The sequence below is a fragment of the Scyliorhinus torazame genome, chromosome 22 (genome assembly GCF_047496885.1).
Source record: "Scyliorhinus torazame isolate Kashiwa2021f chromosome 22, sScyTor2.1, whole genome shotgun sequence".
Taxonomy (NCBI): domain Eukaryota; kingdom Metazoa; phylum Chordata; class Chondrichthyes; order Carcharhiniformes; family Scyliorhinidae; genus Scyliorhinus; species Scyliorhinus torazame.
In genome coordinates, this window is record NC_092728.1 from 19,930,367 (window position 1) to 19,950,309 (window position 19,943).

General features: G+C 52.3%; 1 protein-coding gene across 1 annotated transcript in view; it reads left to right on the top strand.

The window, feature by feature from the left end:
• The window catches only part of plxna3 (plexin A3), a 297,717-nt gene that overhangs the window by 81,956 nt on the left and 195,818 nt on the right, over window positions 1–19,943 (top strand). The window contains exon 6 of the mRNA XM_072487943.1: window positions 6,560–6,683. Coding sequence (XP_072344044.1) covers window positions 6,560–6,683 — 124 coding nt within the window. The remainder of the gene's footprint in view (window positions 1–6,559; window positions 6,684–19,943) is intronic.

A 19,943-nucleotide genomic window follows, 5' to 3' on the forward strand; every position in this document is an offset into this window, starting at 1 on the left:
AGCACTGACCCTCTGACTGTGTGGTGCAACCACAGCACTGACCCTCCGACAGTGCGGCGCTCCTTCAGCGCTGACCCTCCGACAGTGCAGCGCTCTCTCAGCACTGACCGTCCGACAGTGCGGCGCTCCCTCAGCACTGACCCTCCGACAGTGCGGCGCTCCCTCAGCACTGACCCTCCGACAGTGCGGCGCTCCCTCAGCACTGACCCTCCGACAGTGCGGTGCTCTCTCAGTACTGACCCTCCGACAGTGCGGCGCTCCCTCAGCACTGACCCACCAACAGTGCGGCGCTCCCTCAGCACTGACCCTCTGACAGTGCACCCACCCCTCAGCACTGACCCTCCGACAGTGCGGCGCTCCCTCAGCACTGACTCTACGACAGTGCGGCACTCCCTCAGCACTGACCCTCTGACCGTGCGGCGCTCCCTCAGCACTGACCCTCCGACAGTGCGGCGCTCCCTCAGCACTGACCCTCAGATAGTGCGGCGCTCCCTCAGCACTGACCCTCAGACAGTGCAGCGCTCCCTCAGCACTGACCCTCTGACCGTGCGGCGCTCCCTCAGCACTGACCCTCCGACAGTGCGGCGCTCCCTCAGCACTGACCCTCAGATAGTGCGGTGCTCCCTCAGCACTGACCCTCCGACAGTGCGGCGCTCCCTCAGCACTGACCTTCCGACAGTGCGGCGCTCCCTCAGCACTGACCCTCCGACAGTGCGGCGCTCCCTCAGCACTGACCCTCCGACAGTGCAGCGCTCCCTCAGCACTGACCCTCAGATAGTGCGGCGCTCCCTCAGCACTGACCGTCCGACAGTGCGGCGCTCTCCACCAGCACTGACCGTCCGACAGTGCGGCGCTCCCTCAGCACTGACCCTCCGACAGTGTGGCGCTCCCTCAGCACTGACCCTCCGACAGTGCGGCGCTCCCTCAGCACTGACCCTCCGACAGTGCGGCGCTCCCTCAGCACTGACCCTCTGACAGTGTGATGCAACCTCAGCACTGACCCTCCGACAGTGCTGCGCTCCCTCAGCACTGACCTTCTGACAGTGTGGCGCTCTCTCAGCACTGAACCTCCGACACTGCGGTGCTCCCTCAGCACTGACACTCCGACAGTGCGGTGCTCCCTCAGCACTGACCGTCCGATAGTGCGGTACTCCCTCAGCACTGACCCTCCGACAGTGCGGCGCTCCCTCAGCACTGACCCTCCGACAGTGCGGCGCTCCCTCAGCACTGACCCTCCGACAGTGCAGCGCTCCCTCAGCACTGACCCTCAGATAGTGCGGCGCTCCCTCAGCACTGACCCTCCGACAGTGCGGCGCTCCCTCAGCACTGACCATCCGACAGTGCGGCGCTCCCTCAGCACTGACCCTCCGACAGTGCGGCGCTCCCTCAGCACTGACCCTCAGATAGTGCGGCGCTCCCTCAGCACTGACCGTCCGACAGTGCGGCGCTCTCCACCAGCACTGACCGTCCGACAGTGCGGCGCTCCCTCAGCACTGACTCTCCGACAGTGTGGCGCTCCCTCAGCACTGACCCTCCGACAGTGCGGCGCTCCCTCAGCACTGACCCTCCGACAGTGCGGCGCTCCCTCAGCACTGACCCTCTGACAGTGTGATGCAACCTCAGCACTGACCCTCCGACAGTGCGGCGCTCCCTCAGCACTGACCTTCTGACAGTGTGGCGCTCTCTCAGCACTGAACCTCCGACACTGCGGTGCTCCCTCAGCACTGACACTCCGACAGTGCGGTGCTCCCTCAGCACTGACCGTCCGATAGTGCGGTACTCCCTCAGCACTGACCCTCCGACAGTGCGGCGCTCCCTCAGCACTGACCCTCCGACAGTGCGGCGCTCCCTCAGCACTGACCCTCCGACAGTGCAGCGCTCCCTCAGCACTGACCCTCAGATAGTGCGGCGCTCCCTCAGCACTGACCCTCCGACAGTGCGGCGCTCCCTCAGCACTGACCATCCGACAGTGCGGCGCTCCCTCAGCACTGACCCTCCGACAGTGCGGCGCTCCCTCAGCACTGACCCTCCGACAGTGCGGCGCTCCCTCAGCACTGACCCTCCTACAGTGCAGCGCTCCCTCAGCACTGACCCTCAGATAGTGCGGCGCTCCCTCAGCACTGACCCTCCGTCAGTGCGGCGCTCCCTCAGCACTGACCCTCTGACTGTGTGGTGCAACCACAGCACTGACCCTCCGACACTGCGGTGCTCCCTCAGCACTGACACTCCGACAGTGCGGCGCTCCTTCAGCACTGACCCTCCGACAGTGCAGCGCTCTCTCAGCACTGACCCTCCGACAGTGCGGCGCTCCCTCAGCACTGACCCTCCGACAGTGCGGCGCTCCCTCAGCACTGACCCTCCGACAGTGCGGCGCTCTCTCAGCACTGACCCTCCGACAGTGCGGCGCTCCCTCAGCACTGACCCTCCGACAGTGCGGTGCTCTCTCAGTACTGACCCTCCGACAGTGCGGCGCTCCCTCAGCACTGACCCACCAACAGTGCGGCGCTCCCTCAGCACTGACCCTCTGACAGTGCACCCACCCCTCAGCACTGACCCTCCGACAGTGCGGCGCTCCCTCAGCACTGACTCTACGGCAGTGCGGCAGTCCCTCAGCACTGACCCTCTGACCGTGCGGCGCTCCCTCAGCACTGACCCTCCGACAGTGCGGCGCTCCCTCAGCACTGACCCACCAACAGTGCGGCGCTCCCTCAGCACTGACCCTCAGATAGTGCGGTGCTCCCTCAGCACTGACCCTCAGACAGTGCGGCGCTCCCTCAGCACTGACAGTTACATTGTTAACGGAGGAGTCTCTCTCTCTGTGGTGGAGAATGTTTGTTCAGCAGGAAGACCCCAGTGAAGAATTAGTTTTGTTTTGGTTGCTGGTTAATTATGGCCTCCGAGTGTCGAGTATTGTTGGCTGACTGTTGAGGAAAATATTTAACTTGCTCGGTTTATGATGTGTCAGCTGATGATTCATGCCAGTCTGTCTAAATGTGAAATTATCCATCACTCAAACCATTGTCTCCATCTGTCTCTCGGGTTTACTGTGATCATAAAATCCTGATCTCCCCTCCCCTTGCTTCTCATCCCCCAATCGCACCCGTCCCCCTCCACTTCCTCTCCGTCCATCTCTCTCTTTCTCTTCCCCATCCTCTTTTGCTTTCTCTATCTCTCCACTCCTGTCTTCCCTTCTCCTCATCGTGTGTCACTCTCTCTCCCCCCCTTCTCCTCCCCCAGTCACCCTCCCTCTGTCCCTTTCGCCTATTTCTCTCCCTCTCCATCCTGCTCACTCACCATCTCTCCCTCCACTTCCCCTCTCTCTCTCTCTACTCCTCGTGCCAACCCTCTCTCCATCGCTGTCTCCGTCTCTCTTTCTGTGTGCTTGTGTGAGAGAGTGTGTGTCTGAGCGAGTGTGAGTATGAGGGAAAGGAGTGTGAAAGTCTGTGTTTGTGCGAGTGTGAGAGTGTGTGTTTGTGAGTGGTATGTATGTGTCAGTGAGTGTGTGAGACAGTTTGTGTGTGTGAGAGTAAGTGTGTGCCTCTATGTGTATTTGAGTGCGTGTGTGTGAGTAAGTACTTGTGGGTGAGTGTGGCGTGTTTGAGTGAGTGTGTGAGAATGTGAGTGTGTGTGTGAAAGCATGTGTGTGCGAGAGTGTGTATGAGCGAGAGCGTGTGTGTGTCTGTGAGTGTGAATGATTATTGAAAGTGTAAATGTGTGTGAGTGTGTGTGAGAATGTGTGTGAGAGAGTGTATGAGTGTGAGGGTGAGTGTGTGTGAGTGTCTGCGAGTGTGTGTGTGTGAGACTGAGAGTGTGTGTGTGTGTGTGTGAGTGTGCAATGCGTGAGTGTCTGAGAGAGTGTGTGTGTGAGTCTGTGAGTGAGTGTGTGTGTGCATCTGAGAGTGTGAATGTGTGTTCTCATGTGTGTGAGTGTGCGAGTATGCAAGTGTGTGTGAGTCTGAGTGTTTGAGAGTGTGAATGTGCGAGTGAGTGCATGAGTGTGTGTGAGTGTACTGGTGTGTGCATCTGTGAGTGTGTTAATGTGTGATTGTGTATGTGAGTGTGTATGAGTGTGTGTGTGTGAGTGTGTGTGTGTTTGACAGTGAGTGAGTCTGTGAGTGTGTGAATCTGTGTGTGTGCGAGTGTGTCTGAGAGTGAGTTTGTGTCTGAGAGTATGAGTGTGTGTGAGTGAGTGTGTGTGTGTGTCTGAGAGTGTGAGTGTTTGTGTGTGTGCGTAAGTCTGTGAGTGAGTGTGAGTGTGTGTGTGTCTGAGAGTGTGAGTGTTTGTGTGTGTGAGTGTGTATGTCTGTGAGTATCAGTGTGTGAGTCTATGAGTGAATGTGAGTGTGTGTCTGAGAGTGTGTGAGTGTGTCGGAGAGTGAGTGTGTGTGAGTGTGTGTCTGAGAGTGAGTGTGTGAGTCTGTGAGTGAGTGTGAATGTGTGTATCTGAGAGTGAGTGTGTGTGAGTCTGTGTGTGTGTGTCTGAGAGTGTGTGTGTGTCTGAGAGTGTGTGTGTGTCTGAGAGTGTGTGTGTGTCTGAGAGTGTGTGTGTGTCTGAGAGTGTGTGTGTGTCTGAGAGTGTGTGTGTGTCTGAGAGTGTGTGTGTGTCTGAGAGTGTGTGTGTGTCTGAGAGTGTGTGTGTGTCTGAGAGTGTGTGTGTGTCTGAGAGTGTGTGTGTGTCTGAGAGTGTGTGTGTGTCTGAGAGTGTGTGTGTGTGTGTGCGTGAGTGTGTGTGTGTGTGCGTGAGTGTGTGTGTGTCTGAGAGTGTGAGTGTGTGTGAGTTTGAGCACAGGTATGGTCCTGAGGGGAGCGGGTACAGACGGCTGTGGCACAGTCTGCAGGAGGTGGGGCGGGGGTGAGGGGGGTACAGGGGACGTGAGTCTCGCTTTGACGTGGCTGCCATACTGATTCAGGAGTCCCGTCAAAGTCAGAGGGAGAAGGGCCTCAGTCCTCACTAGATTACTTCCTTCTGCGGGAGGGAATTAAACCTGAACTATTTCTGCACAAAATCTATTGAAGCTTCAACACAACATTGTTATTAAATTAACATTTGGCTGGAAACATGCTCAGCAAATCAAGCTGGGTTTGGCTACACCGTGCCATTTTTCACATATTTTAAATGGAGAGTCAGTGTTTGAAATTGGCCAACTACTATTTTAATATTCTGCGCTGAAATAAATATTCAACCCCTTTTAACTCAGGGTGGGACCGAGAAAGGTATTTGAGGCGTACGATGTTGGCCGCTTCTCAGGAAGCCTCCCTCTCACCACCTTTCTGTTAGAAAATTGTGGGTTCAATCCTCTAGAGCAGAGACTGGGGGCAAAAACCAGGCCCATTACTTCCCTCAGCTCAGGGAGCGCTGCACTGTCGGAGGGTCAGTACTGAGGGAGTGCCGCACTGTCGGAGGGTCAGTGCTGAGGGAGTGCTGCACTGTCGGAGGGTCAGTGCTGAGGGAGCGCCGCACTGTCGGAGGGTCAGTGCTGAGGGAGCGCCGCACTGTCGGAGGGTCAGTGCTGAGGGAGCGCCGCACTGTCGGAGGGTCAGTACTGAGGGAGTGCCGCACTGTCGGAGGGTCAGTGCTGAGGGAGCCCCGCACTGTCGGAGGGTCAGTGCTGAGGGAGCGCCGCACTGTCGGAGGGTCAGTGCTGAGGGAGCGCCGCACTGTCGGAGGGTCAGTGCTGAGGGAGCGCCGCACTGTCGGAGGGTCAGTGATGAGGGAGCACCGCACTGTCGGAGGGTCAGTGCTGAGGGAGCGCCGCACTGTCGGAGGGTCAGTGCTGAGGGAGCGCCGCACTGTCAGAGGGTCCGTGCTGAGGGAGCGACGCACTGTCGGAGGGTCAGTGCTGAGGGACGCCGCACTGTCGGAGGGTCAGTGCTGAGGGAGCACCGCACTGTCGGAGGGTCAGTGCTGAGGGAGTGCTGCACTGTCAGAGGGTCCGTGCTGAGGGACGCCACACTGTCAGAGGGTCAGTGCTGAGGGAGCGCCGCACTGTCGGAGGGTCCGTGCTGAGGTACGCCACACTGTCGGAGGGTCAGTGCTGAGTGAGCGCTGCACTGTCGGAGGGTCAGTGCTGAGGGAGCGACGCATTCTCGGAGGGTCAGTGCTGAGGGAGCGCCGCACTGTCGGAGGGTCAGTGCTGAGGGAGCGCCGCACTGTCGGAGGGTCCGTGCTGAGGGAGCGACGCACTGTCGGAGGGTCAGTGCTGAGGGAGCGCCGCACTGTCGGAGGGTCAGTGCTGAGGGAGCGCCGCACTGTCGGAGGGTCAGTGCTGAGGGAGCGCTGCACTGTCAGACGGTCCGTGCTGAGGGAGCGACGCACTGTCGGAGGGTCCGTGCTGAGGGAGCGCTGCACTGTCAGACGGTCCGTGCTGAGGGAGCGACGCACTGTCGGAGGGTCAGTGCTGAGGGAGTGCTGCACTGTCGGAGGGTCAGTGCTGAGGGAGTGCCTCAATCTACCTCTTGTGCTCTCTGATAACACACAGTTCCCATTCTGCTGACGCTGGTTTTATGCAATGAACGCCATTGCTCTGAACTTGTGCCTATTTATTCCTCCACCCGCCAGGTGCACCCAGCGGAGCGAGTGTCACCGGGCTGTTGAGCCACAGCGTTTTGCCACTGAGTCCAACCGCTGCGTCCAGCTCACCGTGCGGCCCAACAATCTCTCTGTCATGATGCCCGACGTGCCGGTCAGTATCTGAGCCCACTTGTAAAGCGACGCGGCAAAACTGGGAGAGGGGCAGGGAGTGTGGGGTGACAGTTCGCAGAAAAACCCTGTCTATCATCTTTGGTCTGATATTCTACTATGCGGTGCATCGCCTAGTCGAGCCTAGTTGCTGTTGTCAGTTAATATTTGCCTGATATTCGACTGTGGGGGCATCATTGTTGATCCTGGTCTCTTTTATCTATGAGTAGTGGCCTGTCATTGACTGTGGGAAGCATCGCAATTAATTCTAGTAGCTCTTGTCTATGAGCTTTGGCCTGCTTTTCCACTACGGGAGGCATCGCAGTTGAACCAAGTAATTCCTGTCAATGATATTGGCCTGATATTCCACACTGGAAGGCAGCAGAGATGATCCAAGTTAATGCAGTCAGTGAGTACTGGCCTGATATTCCACTGTGCAAGGCATCAGAGACGATAAACGTTACTCCTGTCAGTGAATGTTAGCCTGATATTCCACTATGCCAAGCATCATGGATGATCCAAGTTACTCCTATCAATGACTATTGGCCTGACATTCGATCATGAGGGAATCACAGTTGATCTTTGGCACCCTTGTCGATTATCAGTGTGTTACAGTGAGGGGTGTGGGATATATCACAGTGTTACAGTGAGGGGGGTGGGGTATATCAGTGTTACAGTGAGGGGTGTGGGGGAATCAGTGTGTTACAGTGAGGGGTGTGGGATATATCACAGTGTTACAGTGAGGGGTGTGGGGGAATCAGTGTGTTACAGTGAGGGGTGTGGGATATATCAGTGTTACAGTGAGGGGGGTGGGGTATATCAGTGTTACAGTGAGGAGTGTGGGGTATATCAGAGTGTTACAGTGAGGGGGGTGGGGTATATCAGAGTGTTACAGTGAGGGGTGTGGGATATATCAGAGTGTTACAGTGAGGGGTGTGGGGTATATCAGTGTTACAGTGAGGGGTGTGGGGTATATCCGAGTGTTACAGTGAGGGGTGTGGGGTATATCAGAGTGTTACAGTGAGGGGTGTGGGATATATCAGTGTTACAGTGAGGGGTGTGGGATATATCAGTGTTACAGTGAGGGGGTGGGGTGTATCAGTGTGACAGTGAGGGGTGTGGGATATATCAGTGTTACAGTGAGGGGGGTGGGGTATATCAGAGTGTTACAGTGAGGGGTGTGGGATATATCAGAGTGTTACAGTGAGGGGTGTGGGGTATATCAGAGTGTTACAGTGAAGGGTATGGGGTATGTCAGAGTGTTACAGTGAGGAGTGTGGGATATATCAGTGTTACAGTGAGGGGTGTGGGATATATCAGTGTTACAGTGAGGGGGGTGGGGTATATCAGAGTGTTACAGTGAAGGGTGTGGGGTATATCAGAGTGTTACAGTGAGGGGTGTGGGGTATATCAGAGTGTTACAGAGAGGGGTGTGGGGTATATCAGTGTTACAGTGAGGGGTGTGGGGTATATCCGAGTGTTAAAGTGAGGGGTGTGGGGTATATCAGAGTATTACAGTGAGGGGTGTGGGGTATATCAGAGTGTTACAGAGAGGGGTGTGGGGTATATCAGTGTTACAGTGAGGGGTGTGGGATATATCAGAGTGTTACAGTGAGGGGTCTGGTGTCTATCAGAGTGTTACAGTGAGGGGTGTGGGGTATATCAGAGTGTTACAGTGAGGGGTGTGGGTATATCAGAGTGTTACACTGAAGGGTGTGGGGTATATCAGAGTGTTACAGTGAGGGGTGTGGAGTATATCAGACTATTACAGTGAGGGGTGTGGGGTGTATCAGAGTGTTACAGTGAGGGGTGTGCGGTATATCAGTGTGTTACAGTGAGGGGTATGGGATATATCAGAGTGTTACAGTGAGGGGTGTGGGTATATCAGAGTGTTACAGTGAGGGGTGTGGGGAATATCAGTGTGTTACAGTGAGGGGCGTGTGATCATATCAGAGCGTTACAATTAGGGGTGTGGGGTACATCAGAGTGTTACAGTGAGGGGTGTGGGGTATATCAGAGTGTTACAGTGAGGGGTGTGGGGTATATCACAGTGTTACAGTGAGGGGTGTGGGGTATATCAGTGTGTTACAGTGAGGGGTGTGGGACATATCAGAGCGTTACAGTAAGGGGTGTGGGATACATCAAAGTGTTACAGTGAGGGGTGTGGGATATATCAGTGTTACAGCTAGGATTGCGGGATATATCAGAGTGTTACAGTGAGGGGTGTGGGGTATATCAGTGTGTTACAGTGAGGGTTCCAAGGTCTATCAGAGTGTGACAGCGAGGGGTGTGGGGTACATCAGAGTGTTACAGTGAGGGGTGTGGGGTATATCAGACTGTTACAGTGACGGGTGTGGAGTATATCAGACTGTTACAGTGAGGGGTGTGGGGTCTATCAGTATGTTGCAGTGTGGGGTGTGGGATATATCAGAGTGTTACAGTGAGGGGCGTGTGATTATATCAGAGCGTAACAATTAGGGGTGTGGGGTATATCAGAGTGTTACAAGGAGGGATGTGGGGTATATCAGTGTTACCGTGAGGGGTCTGGGATATATCAGTGTGTTACAGTGAGAGGTGTGGGGTAGATCAGAGTGTTACAGTGAGGGGTGTGGGGTATATCAGAGTGTTACAGAGAGGGGTGTGGGATATATCAGAATGTTACAGTGAGGGGTGTGGGATATCTCAAAGTGTTACAATGAGGGGTGTGGGATATATCAGTGTTATAGCTAGGATTGCGGGATATATCAGAGTTTTACAGTGTGGTTCTAACATCTAGCAGTGTTACAGCGAGGGGTGTGGGATATATCAGAGTGTTACAGTGAGGGGTATGGGGTATATCAGAGTGTTACAGTGAGGGGTGTGGGGTATATCAGAGTGTTACAGTGAAGGGTGTGGGGTATATCAGAGTGTTACAGTGAGGGGTGTGGGGTATATCAGAGTGTTACAGAGAGGGGTGTGGGGTATATCAGTGTTACAGTGAGGGGTGTGGGGTATATCCGAGTGTTACAGTGAGGGGTGTGGGGTATATCAGAGTGTTACAGTGAGGGGTGTGGGATATCAGTGTTACAGTGAGGGGTGTGGGATATATCAGTGTTACAGTGAGGGGGGTGTGGGATATATCAGTGTTACAGTGAGGGGGGTGGGGTATATCAGAGTGTTACAGTGAGGGGTGTGGGGTATATCAGAGTGTTACAGTGAAGGGTGTGGGGTATATCAGAGTGTTACAGTGAGGGGTGTGGGATATATCAGTGTTACAGTGAGGGGTGTGGGATATATCAGTGTTACAGTGAGGGGGGTGGGGTATATCCGAGTGTTACAGTGAGGGGCGTGTGATCATATCAGAGCGTTACAATTAGGGGTGTGGGGTACATCAGAGCGTTACAATGAGGGATGTGGGGTATATCACAGTGTTACAGTGAGGGGTGTGGGGTATATCACAGTGTTACAGTGAGGGGTGTGGGGTATATCAGTGTGTTACAGTGAGGGGTGTGGGACATATCAGAGCGTTACAGTGAGGGGGGTGGGATATATCATTGTTACAGCTAGGATTGCGGGATATATCAGTGTTACAGTGAGGGTTCTAAGGTCTATCAGAGTGTGACAGCGAGGGGTGTGGTGTCCATCAGAGTGTTACAGTGTGGGGTGTGGGGTTTATCAGTATGTTGCAGTGAGTTGTGTGGGGTATATCAGACTGTTACAGTGAGGGGTATATCAGTGTGTTAGAGTGAGGGGCGTGCGATTATATCAGAGCGTAACAATTAGAGGTGTGGGGTATATCAGAGTGTTACAGGGAGGGGTGTGGGGTATATCAGTGTTACCGTGAGGGGTCTGGGATATATCAGTGTGTTACAGTGAGAGGTGTGGGGTATATCAGAGTGTTACAGTGAGGGGTGTGGGGTATATCAGTGTGTTACAGTGAGGGGTGTGGGGTATATCAGAGTGTTACAGTGAGGGGTGTGGGGATATCAGAGTGTTACAGTTAAGGGTGTGGGGTATATCAGAGTGTTACAGTGAGGGGTGTGGGGTATATCAGAGTGTTACAGTGAGGGGTGTGGAGTATATCAGACTATTACAGTGAGGGGTGTGGGGTATATCAGAGTGTTACCGAGAGGGGTGTGGGGTATATCAGTGTTACAGTGAGGTGTGTGGGGTATATCCGAGTGTTACAGTGAGGGGTGTGGGGTATATCAGAGTGTTACAGTGAGGGGTGTGGGATATATCAGAGTGTTACAGTGAGGGGTGAGGGGTATATCAGAGGGTGACAGTGAGGGGTCTGGTGTCTATCAGAGTGTTACAGAGAGGGGTGTGGGGTCTCAGTGTTACAGTGAGGGGTGTGGGATATAGCAGAGTGTAACAGTGAGGGGTGAGGGGTATATCAGAGGGTGACAGTGAGGGGTCTGGTGTCTATCAGAGTGTTACATTGAGGGGTGTGGGGTATATCAGAGTGTTACAGTGAGGGGTGTGGAGTATATCAGACTATTACAGTGAGGGGTGTGGGATATAGCAGAGTGTTACAGTGAAGGGTGTGGGGTATATCAGAGTGTTACAGTGAGGGGTGTGGAGTATATCAGACTATTACAGTGAGGGGTGTGGGGTCTTTCAGAATGTTACAGTGAGGGGTGTGGGATATATCAGAGTGTTACAGTGAGGGGTGTAGGTATATCAGAGTGTGACAGTGAGGAATGTGGGCTGTATCAGAGTGTTACAGTGAGGGGTGTGGGTATTTCAGATTGTTACAGTGAGGGGTGTGGGGAATATCAGTGTGTTACAGTGAGGGGCGTGTGATCATATCAGAGCGTTGCAATTAGGGGTGTGGGGTACATCAGAGCGTTACAATGAGGGATGTGGGGTATATCAGAGTGTTACCGTGAGGGGTGTGGGGTATATCACAGTGTTACAGTGAGGGGTGTGGGGTATATCACAGTGTTACAGTGATGGATGTGGGGTATATCAGTGTGTTACAGTGAGGGTTCTAAGGTCTATCAGAGTGTGACAGCGAGGGGTGTGGGGTACATCAGCGTGTTACAGTGGAGGGTGTGGAGTATATCAGACTGTTACAGTGAGGGGTGTGGAGTATATCAGACTGTTACAGTGAGGGGTGTGGGGTCTATCAGTATGTTGCAGTGTGGGGTGTGGGATATATCAGAGTGTTACAGTGAGGGGTGTGGGGTATATCAGTGTGTTAGAGTGAGGGGTGTGTGATTATATCAGAGCGTAACAATTAGGGGTGTGGGGTATATCAGAGTGTTACAAGGAGGGATGTGGGGTATATCAGTGTTACCGTGAGGGGTCTGGGATATATCAGTGTGTTACAGTGAGAGGTGTGGGGTATATCAGAGTGTTACAGAGAGGGGTGTGGGATATATCAGAATGTTACAGTGAGGGGTGTGGGATATATCAGTGTTATAGCTAGGATTGCGGGATATATCAGGGTTTTACAGTGTGGGTTCTAACATCTAGCAGAGTGTTACAGCGAGGGGTGTGGGATATATCAGAGTGTTACAGTGAGGGGTATGGGGTATATCAGAGTGTTACAGTGAGGGGTGTGGGATATATCAGAGTGTTACAGTGAGGGGTGTGGGGTATATCAGAGTGTTACAGTGAGGGGTGTGGGATATATCAGTGTTACAGTGAGATGTGTGGAGTATATCAGAGTGTTACAGTGAGGGGTGTGGAGGATATCAGACTGTTACAGTGAGAGGTGTGGGGTCTATCAGAATGTTACAGTGAGGGGTGTGGGGTATATCAGAGTGTTACAGAGAGGGGTGTGGGATATATCAGAGTGTTTCAGTGAGGGGTGTGGGGTCTATCAGAATGTTACACTGAGGGGTGTGGGATGTATCAGTGTTACAGTGAGGGTTGTGGGATATATCAGAGTGTTACTGTGAGGGGTGTGGGATATATCAGAGTGTTACAGTGAGGGGTGTGGGGTCTATCAGAATGTTACAGTGAGGGGAGTGGCTTATATCAGAGTGTTAAAGTGAGGGGTGTGGGATATATCAGAGTGTTACAGTGAGGGGTGTGGGGCATATCAGAATGTGACAGTGAGGGGAGTGGCTTATATCAGTGTTACAGTGAGGGGTGTGGCATATATCAGAGTGTTGCAGTGAGGGGTGTGGGGTCTATCAGAATGTTACAGTGAGGGGAGTGGGGTATATCAGAGTGTTACAGTGAGGGGTGTGGGGTATATCCGACTGTTACAGTGAGGGGTGTGGATCTATCAGAATGTTACAGTGAGGTGTGTGGGGTACACCAGACTGTTACAGTGAGGGGTGTGGGATCTATCAGAATGTTGCAGTGAGGGGTGTGGGATAAATCAGAGTGTTACAGTGAGGGGTGTGGGGTATCAGAATGTTACAGTGAGGGGTATGGGATATATCACAGTGTTACAGTGAGGGGTGTGGGATATATCAGAGTGTTACAGTGAGGGGTGTGGGGTATATCAGAGTGTTACAGTGAGGGGTGTGGGGCATATCAGAATGTTACAGTGAGGGGTCTGGGGCATACCAGTGTTACAGTGAGGGGCGTGGGGTCTACCAGAATGTTACAGTGAGGGGAAGGGGATATATCAGAGTGTTACAGTGAGGGGTGTGGGATCTATCAGAATGTTGCAGTGAGGGGTGTGGGATAAATCAGAGTGTTACAGTGAGGGGTGTGGGGTATCAGAATGTTACAGTGTGGGATGTGGGATATATCAGAGTGTTACAGTGAGGGGCGTGTGATTATCTCAGAGATTTACAGTGAGGGGTGTGGGATACATCAGAATGTTGCAGTGAGAGGTGTGGGGTATGTCAGAGTGTTACAGTGAGGGGTGTGAGGCATATCAGAGTGTTACAGTGAGGGGTGTGGGTCTATCAGAATGTTACAGTGAGGGGTGTGGGATATATCAGAGTGTTACAGAGAGGGGTGTGGGATATATCAGAATGTTACAGTGAGGGGTGTGGGGCATACCAGTGTTACAGTGAGCGGCGTGGGGTATATCAGAGTGTTAAAGTGAGGGGTGTGGGATATATCAGAGTGTTACAGTGAGGGGTGTGGGATATATCAGAGTGTTGCAGTGAGGGGTGTGGAGTATATCAGACTGTTGCAGTGAGGGGTGTGGGGTCTATCAGTATGTTACAGTGAGGGGAGGGGGATATATCTGAGTGTTACAGTGAGGGGTGTGGGGCATATCAGAATGTTACAGTGAGGGGAGTGGCTTATATCAGAGTGTTACAATGAGGGGTGTGGGGCATATCAGAATGTTACAGTGAGGAGTGTGGGGCATACCAGTGTTACAGTGAGGGGTGTGGGGTATATCAGAGTGTTAAAGTGAGGGGTGTGGGGTATATCAGAATGTTACAGTGAGGGGAGGGGGATATATCTGAGTGTTATAGTGAGGGGTGTGGGATATATCAGAGTGTTGCAGTGAGGGGTGTGGGGTCTATCAGAATGTTACAGTGAGGGGAGTGGGGTATATCAGAGTGTTACAGTGAGGGGTGTGGGGCATATCAGAGTGTTACAGTGAGGGGTGTGCGATAAATCAGAGTGTTACAGTGAGGGGAGTGGGATATGTCATAGTGTTACAGTGAGGGGTGTGGGGCATACCAGTGTTACAGTGAGGGGCGTGGGGTATATCAGAGTGTTAAAGTGAGGGGTGTGGGATATATCAGAGTGTTACAGTGAGGGGTGTGGGATATATCAGAGTGTTGCAGTGAGGGGTGTGGGGTCTATCAGAATGTTACAGTGAGGGGAGTGGCTTATATCAGAGTGCTACAGTGAGGGGTGTGGGGCATATCAGAATGTTACAGTGAGGGGAGTGGCTTATATCAGAGTGTTACAGTGAGGGGTGTGGGGCATATCAGAATGTTACAGTGAGGGGTGTGGGGCATACCAGTGTTACAGTGAGGGGTGTGGGGCATACCAGTGTTACAGTGAGCGGCGTGGGGTTTATCAGAGTGTTAAAGTGAGGGGTGTGGGCTATATCAGAGTGTTACAGTGAGGGGTGTGGGGTATATCAGAGTGTTGCAGTGAGGGGTGTGGAGTATATCAGACTGTTGCAGTGAGGGGTGTGGGGTCTATCAGTATGTTACAGTGAGGGGAGGGGGATATATCTTAGTGTTACAGTGAGGGGTGTGGGGCATATCAGATTGTTACAGTGAGGGGAGTGGCTTATATCAGAGTGTTACAATGCGGGGTGTGGGGCATATCAGAATGTTACAGTGAGGAGTCTGGGGCATACCAGTGTTACAGTGAGGGGTGTGGGCTATATCAGAGTGTTACAGTGAGGGGTGTGGGGTATATCAGAGTGTTACAGTGAGGGGTGTGGGGTATATCAGAATGTTACAGTGAGGGGTGTGAGATATATCAGAGTGTTACAGTGAGGGGTGTGGGGTATATCAGAATGTTACAGTGAGGGGTGTGGGGGATATCAGAGTGTTACAGTGAGGGGTGTAGGATCTATCAGAGTGTTACAGTGAGGGGCGTGTGATTATCTCAGAGCGTTACAGTGAGGGGAGTGGCTTATATCGGAGTGTTACAGTTAAGGGTGTGGGGCATATCAGAATGTTACAGTGAGGGGAGTGGCTTATATCAGAGTGTTACAGTGAGGGGTGTGGGGCATATCAGAATGTTACAGTGAGGGGTGTGGGGCATACCAGTGTTACAGTGAGGGGCGTGGGGTATATCAGAGTGTTAAAGTGAGGGGTGTGGGGTATATCAGAGTGTTACAGTGAGGGGTGTGGGATATATCAGAGTGTTTCAGTGAGGGGCGTGGGGTCTATCAGAATGTTACAGTGAGGGGAGGGGGATATATCACTGTTACAGTGAGGGGTGTGGGATATATCAGAGTGTTGCAGTGAGGGGTGTGCTGTCTATCAGAATGTTACAGTGAGGGGAGTGGGGTATATCAGAGTGTTACAGTGAGGGGTGTGGGATATATCAGAGTGTTGCAGTGAGGGGTGTGGGGTATATCAGACTGTTACAGTGAGGGGTGTGGGTCTATCAGAATGTTACAGTGAGGGATGTGGGATATATCAGAGTGTTACAGTGAGGGGTGTGGGATACATCAGAATGTTGCAGTGAGAGGTGTGGGGCATATCAGAGTGTTACTGTGAGGGGCGTGGGGTATATCAGAATGTTACAGTGAGGGATGTGGGATATATCAGAGTGTTAAAGTGAGCGGGGGGATATATCAGAGTATTACAGTGAGGGGTGTGGGGTATATCAGAATGTTACAGTGAGGGGTGTGAGATATATCAGAGTGTTACAGTGAGGGGTGTGGGTCTATCAGAGTGTTACAGAGAGGGGTGTGGGATATATCAGAATGTTACAGTGAGGGGTGTGGGGCATACCAGTGTTACAGTGAGCGGCGTGGGGTATATCAGAGTGTTAAAGTGAGGGGTGTGGTATATATCAGAGTGTTACAGTGAGGGGTGTGGGATATATCAGAGTGTTGCAGTGAGGGGTGTGGAGTATATCAGACTGTTGCAGTGAGGGGTGTGGGATATATCAGTGTTGCAGTGAGGGGTGTGGGGTATATCAGAGTGTTACAGTGAGGGGTGTGGGGTCTATCAGTATGTTACAGTGAGGGGAGGGGGATATATCTGAGTGTTACAGTGAGGGGTGTGGGGCATATCAGAGTGTTACAGTGAGGGGTGTGGGGTATATCAGAGTGTTACAGTGTGGGGTGTGGGGTATCTCAGAGCGTTACAGTGAGGGGTGTGGGGTATATCAGACTGTTGCAGTGAGGGGTGTGGGATATATCAGAGTGTTGCAGTGAGGGGTGTGGGGTATATCAGAGTGTTACAGTGAGGGGTGTGGGATATATCAGAGTGTTACAGTGAGGGGTGTGGGGTCTATCAGTATGTTACAGTGAGGGGAGGGGGATATATCTGAGTGTTATAGTGAGGGGTGTGGGATATATCAGAATGTTGCAGTGAGGGGTGTGGGGTCTATCAGAATGTTACAGTGAGGAGTGTGGGGCATACCAGTGTTACAGTGAGGGGCGTGGGGTATATCAGAATGTTGCAGTGAGGGGTGTGGGGTCTATCAGAATGTTACAGTGAGGGGACTGGGGTATATCAGAGTGTTACAGTGAGGGGTGTGGGGCATATCAGAGTGTTACAGTGAGGGGTGTGGGATATATCAGAGTGTTGCAGTGAGGGGTGTGGGGTATATCAGAATGTTACAGTGAGGGGACTGGGGTATATCAGAGTGTTACAGTGAGGGGTGTGGGGCATATCAGAGTGTTACAGTGAGGGGTGTGGGATATATCAGAGTGTTGCAGTGAGGGGTGTGGGGTATATCAGACTGTTACAGTGAGGGGTGTGGGGCATATCAGAATGTTACAGTGAGGCGTGTGGGTCTATCAGAATGTTACAGTGAGGTGTGTGGGGTACATCAGACTGTTACAGTGAGGGGTGTGGGATATATCAGGGTGTTACAGTGAGGGGTGTGGGGTATATCAGTGTTACAGTGAGGCGTGTGGGTCTATCAGAATGTTCCAGTGAGGTGTGTGGGATATATCAGAGTGTTACAGTGAGGGGCGTGGTGTATATCAGAGTGTTACAGTGAGGGGTGTGGGATATATCAGAGTGTTACAGTGAGGGTTGTGGGATATATCAGAGTGTTACAGTGAGGGGTGTGGGGCATACCAGTGTTACAGTGAGGAGTGTGGGTATATCAGAGTGTTACAGTGAGGGGCGTGGGGTATATCAGAGTGTTAAAGTGAGGGGTGTGGGATATATCAGAGTGTTACAGTGAGGGGTGTGGGATATATCAGAGTGTTGCAGTGAGGGGTGTGGGGTCTATCAGAATGTTACAATGAGGGGAGTGGCTTATATCAGAGTGTTACAGTGAGGGGTGTGGGGCATATCAGAATGTTACAGTGAGGGGAGTGGCTTATATCAGAGTGTTACAGTGAGGGGTGTGGGGCATATCAGAATGTTACAGTGAGGGGAGTGGCTTATATCAGAGTGCTACAGTGAGGGGTGTGGGGCATATCAGAATGTTACAGTGAGGGGAGTGGCTTATATCAGAGTGTTACAGTGAGGGGTGTGGGATATATCAGAATGTTACAGTGAGGGGTGTGGGATATATCAGAGTGTTACAGTGAGGGGTGTGGGATATATCAGAGTGTTGCAGTGAGGGGTGTGGGGTCTATCAGTATGTTACAGTGAGGGGCCTGGGATATATCAGAGTGCTACAGTGAGGGGTGTGGGGTATATCAGTGTTACAGTGAGGGGTGTGGGTCTATCAGAATGTTACAGTGAGGTGTGTGGGGTACATCAGACTGTTAAAGTGAGGGGTGTGGGATATATCAGAGTGTTACAGTGAGGGGTGTGGGATCTATCAGAGTGTTACAGAGAGGGGTGTGGGGTATATCAGAGTGTTACAGTGAGGGGTGTGGGGTATATCAGAGTGTTACAGTGAGGGGAGTGGGATATATCAGACGGTTACAGTGAGGGGTGTGGGGTATATCAGAGTGTTACAGTGAGGGGTGTGGGGTATATCAGAGTGTTACAGTGAGGGGAGTGGCTTATATCAGAGTTTTACAGTGAGGGGAGTGGCTTATATCAGAGTGTTACAGTGAGGGGTGTGGGGCATATCAGAATGTTACAGTGAGGGGAGTGGCTTATATCAGAGTGTTACAGTGAGGGATGTGGGGTATATCAGAGTGTTACAGTGAGGGGTGTGGGATATATCAGAGTGTTACAGAGAGGGGTGTGGGATATATCAGAATGTTACAGTGAGGTGTGTGGGGTACATCAGACTGTTACAGTGAGGGGTGTGGGATATATCAGAGTGTTACAGAGAGGGGTGTGGGATATATCAGAGTGTTACAGTGAGGGGTGTGGGACATATCAGAGTGTTACAGTGAGGGGTGTGGGATATATCAGAGTGTTACAGTGAGGTGTGTGGGGTACATCAGACTGTTACAGTGAGGGGTGTGGGATATATCAGAGTGTTACAGAGAGGGGTGTGGGATATATCAGAGTGTTACAGTGAGGGGAGTGGGATATATCAGACTGTTACAGTGAGGGGTGTGGGGTATATCAGAGTGTTACAGTGAGGGGTGTGGGATATATCAGAGTGTTACAGTGAGGGGTGTGGGATATATCAGAGTGTTACAATGAGAGGTGTGGGGTATATCAGAGTGTTCCAGTGAGGGGTGTGGGATATATCAGAGTGTTACAGTGAGGGGTGTGGGGCATACCAGTGTTACAGTGAGGGGTGTGGGGCATATCAGAATGTTACAGTGAGGGGAGGGGGATATATCTGAGTGTTGCAGTGAGGGGTGTGGAGTATATCAGACTGTTGCAGTGAGGGGTGTGGGGTCTATCAGTATGTTACAGTGAGGGGAGGGGGATATATCTGAGTGTTACAGTGAGGGGTGTGGGGCATATCAGAATGTTACAGTGAGGGGAGTGGCTTATATCAGAGTGTTACAATGAGGGGTGTGGGGCATATCAGAATGTTACCGTGAGGAGTGTGGGGCAGACCAGTGTTACAGTGAGGGGCGTGGGGCATATCAGAGTGTTAAAGTGAGGGGTGTGGGCTATATCAGAGTGTTACAGTGAGGGGTGTGGGATATATCAGAGTGTTACAGAGAGGGGTGTGGGAAATATGAGAATGTTACTGTGAGGGGTGTGGGGCATACCAGTGTTACAGTGAGGGGCGTGGGGTATATCAGAGTGTTGCACTGAGGGATGTGGGGTATATCAGAGTGTTAGAATGAGGGGCGAGGTGTCTATCAAAGTGTTGCAGTAAGGGGTGTGGGATATATCAGAGTATTACAGTGAGGGATGTGGGATACATTAGAATGTTACAGTGACGGGCATGGGTAGAGTGTTACAATGAGGTGCGTGGGGTGTATCAGTGTGACAGTGAGGGGTGTGCGGTATATCAGTGAGTTACAGTGAGGTGTGTGGGACATATCAGAGTGTTACAGTGAGGGGTGTTGGGTATATCAGTGTGTTACAGTGAGGGGCGTGTGATTATCTCAGAGCGTAACAATTAGGGGTGTGGTGTATATCAGAGTGTTACAATGAGGGGTGTGGGGTATATCAGTGTTACCGTGAGGGGTCGGGGATATATCAGTGTGTTACAGAGATGGGTGTGGGCATATCAGAGCGTTACAGTGAGGGGTGTGGGATACATCAGAACGTTGCAGTGAGAGGTGTGGGGTATATTAGAGTGTTACACTGAGGGGTGTGGGGTATATCAGAGTGTTACAGTGAGGGGTGTGGGATATATCAGAGTGTTACAGACAGGGGTGTGGGAT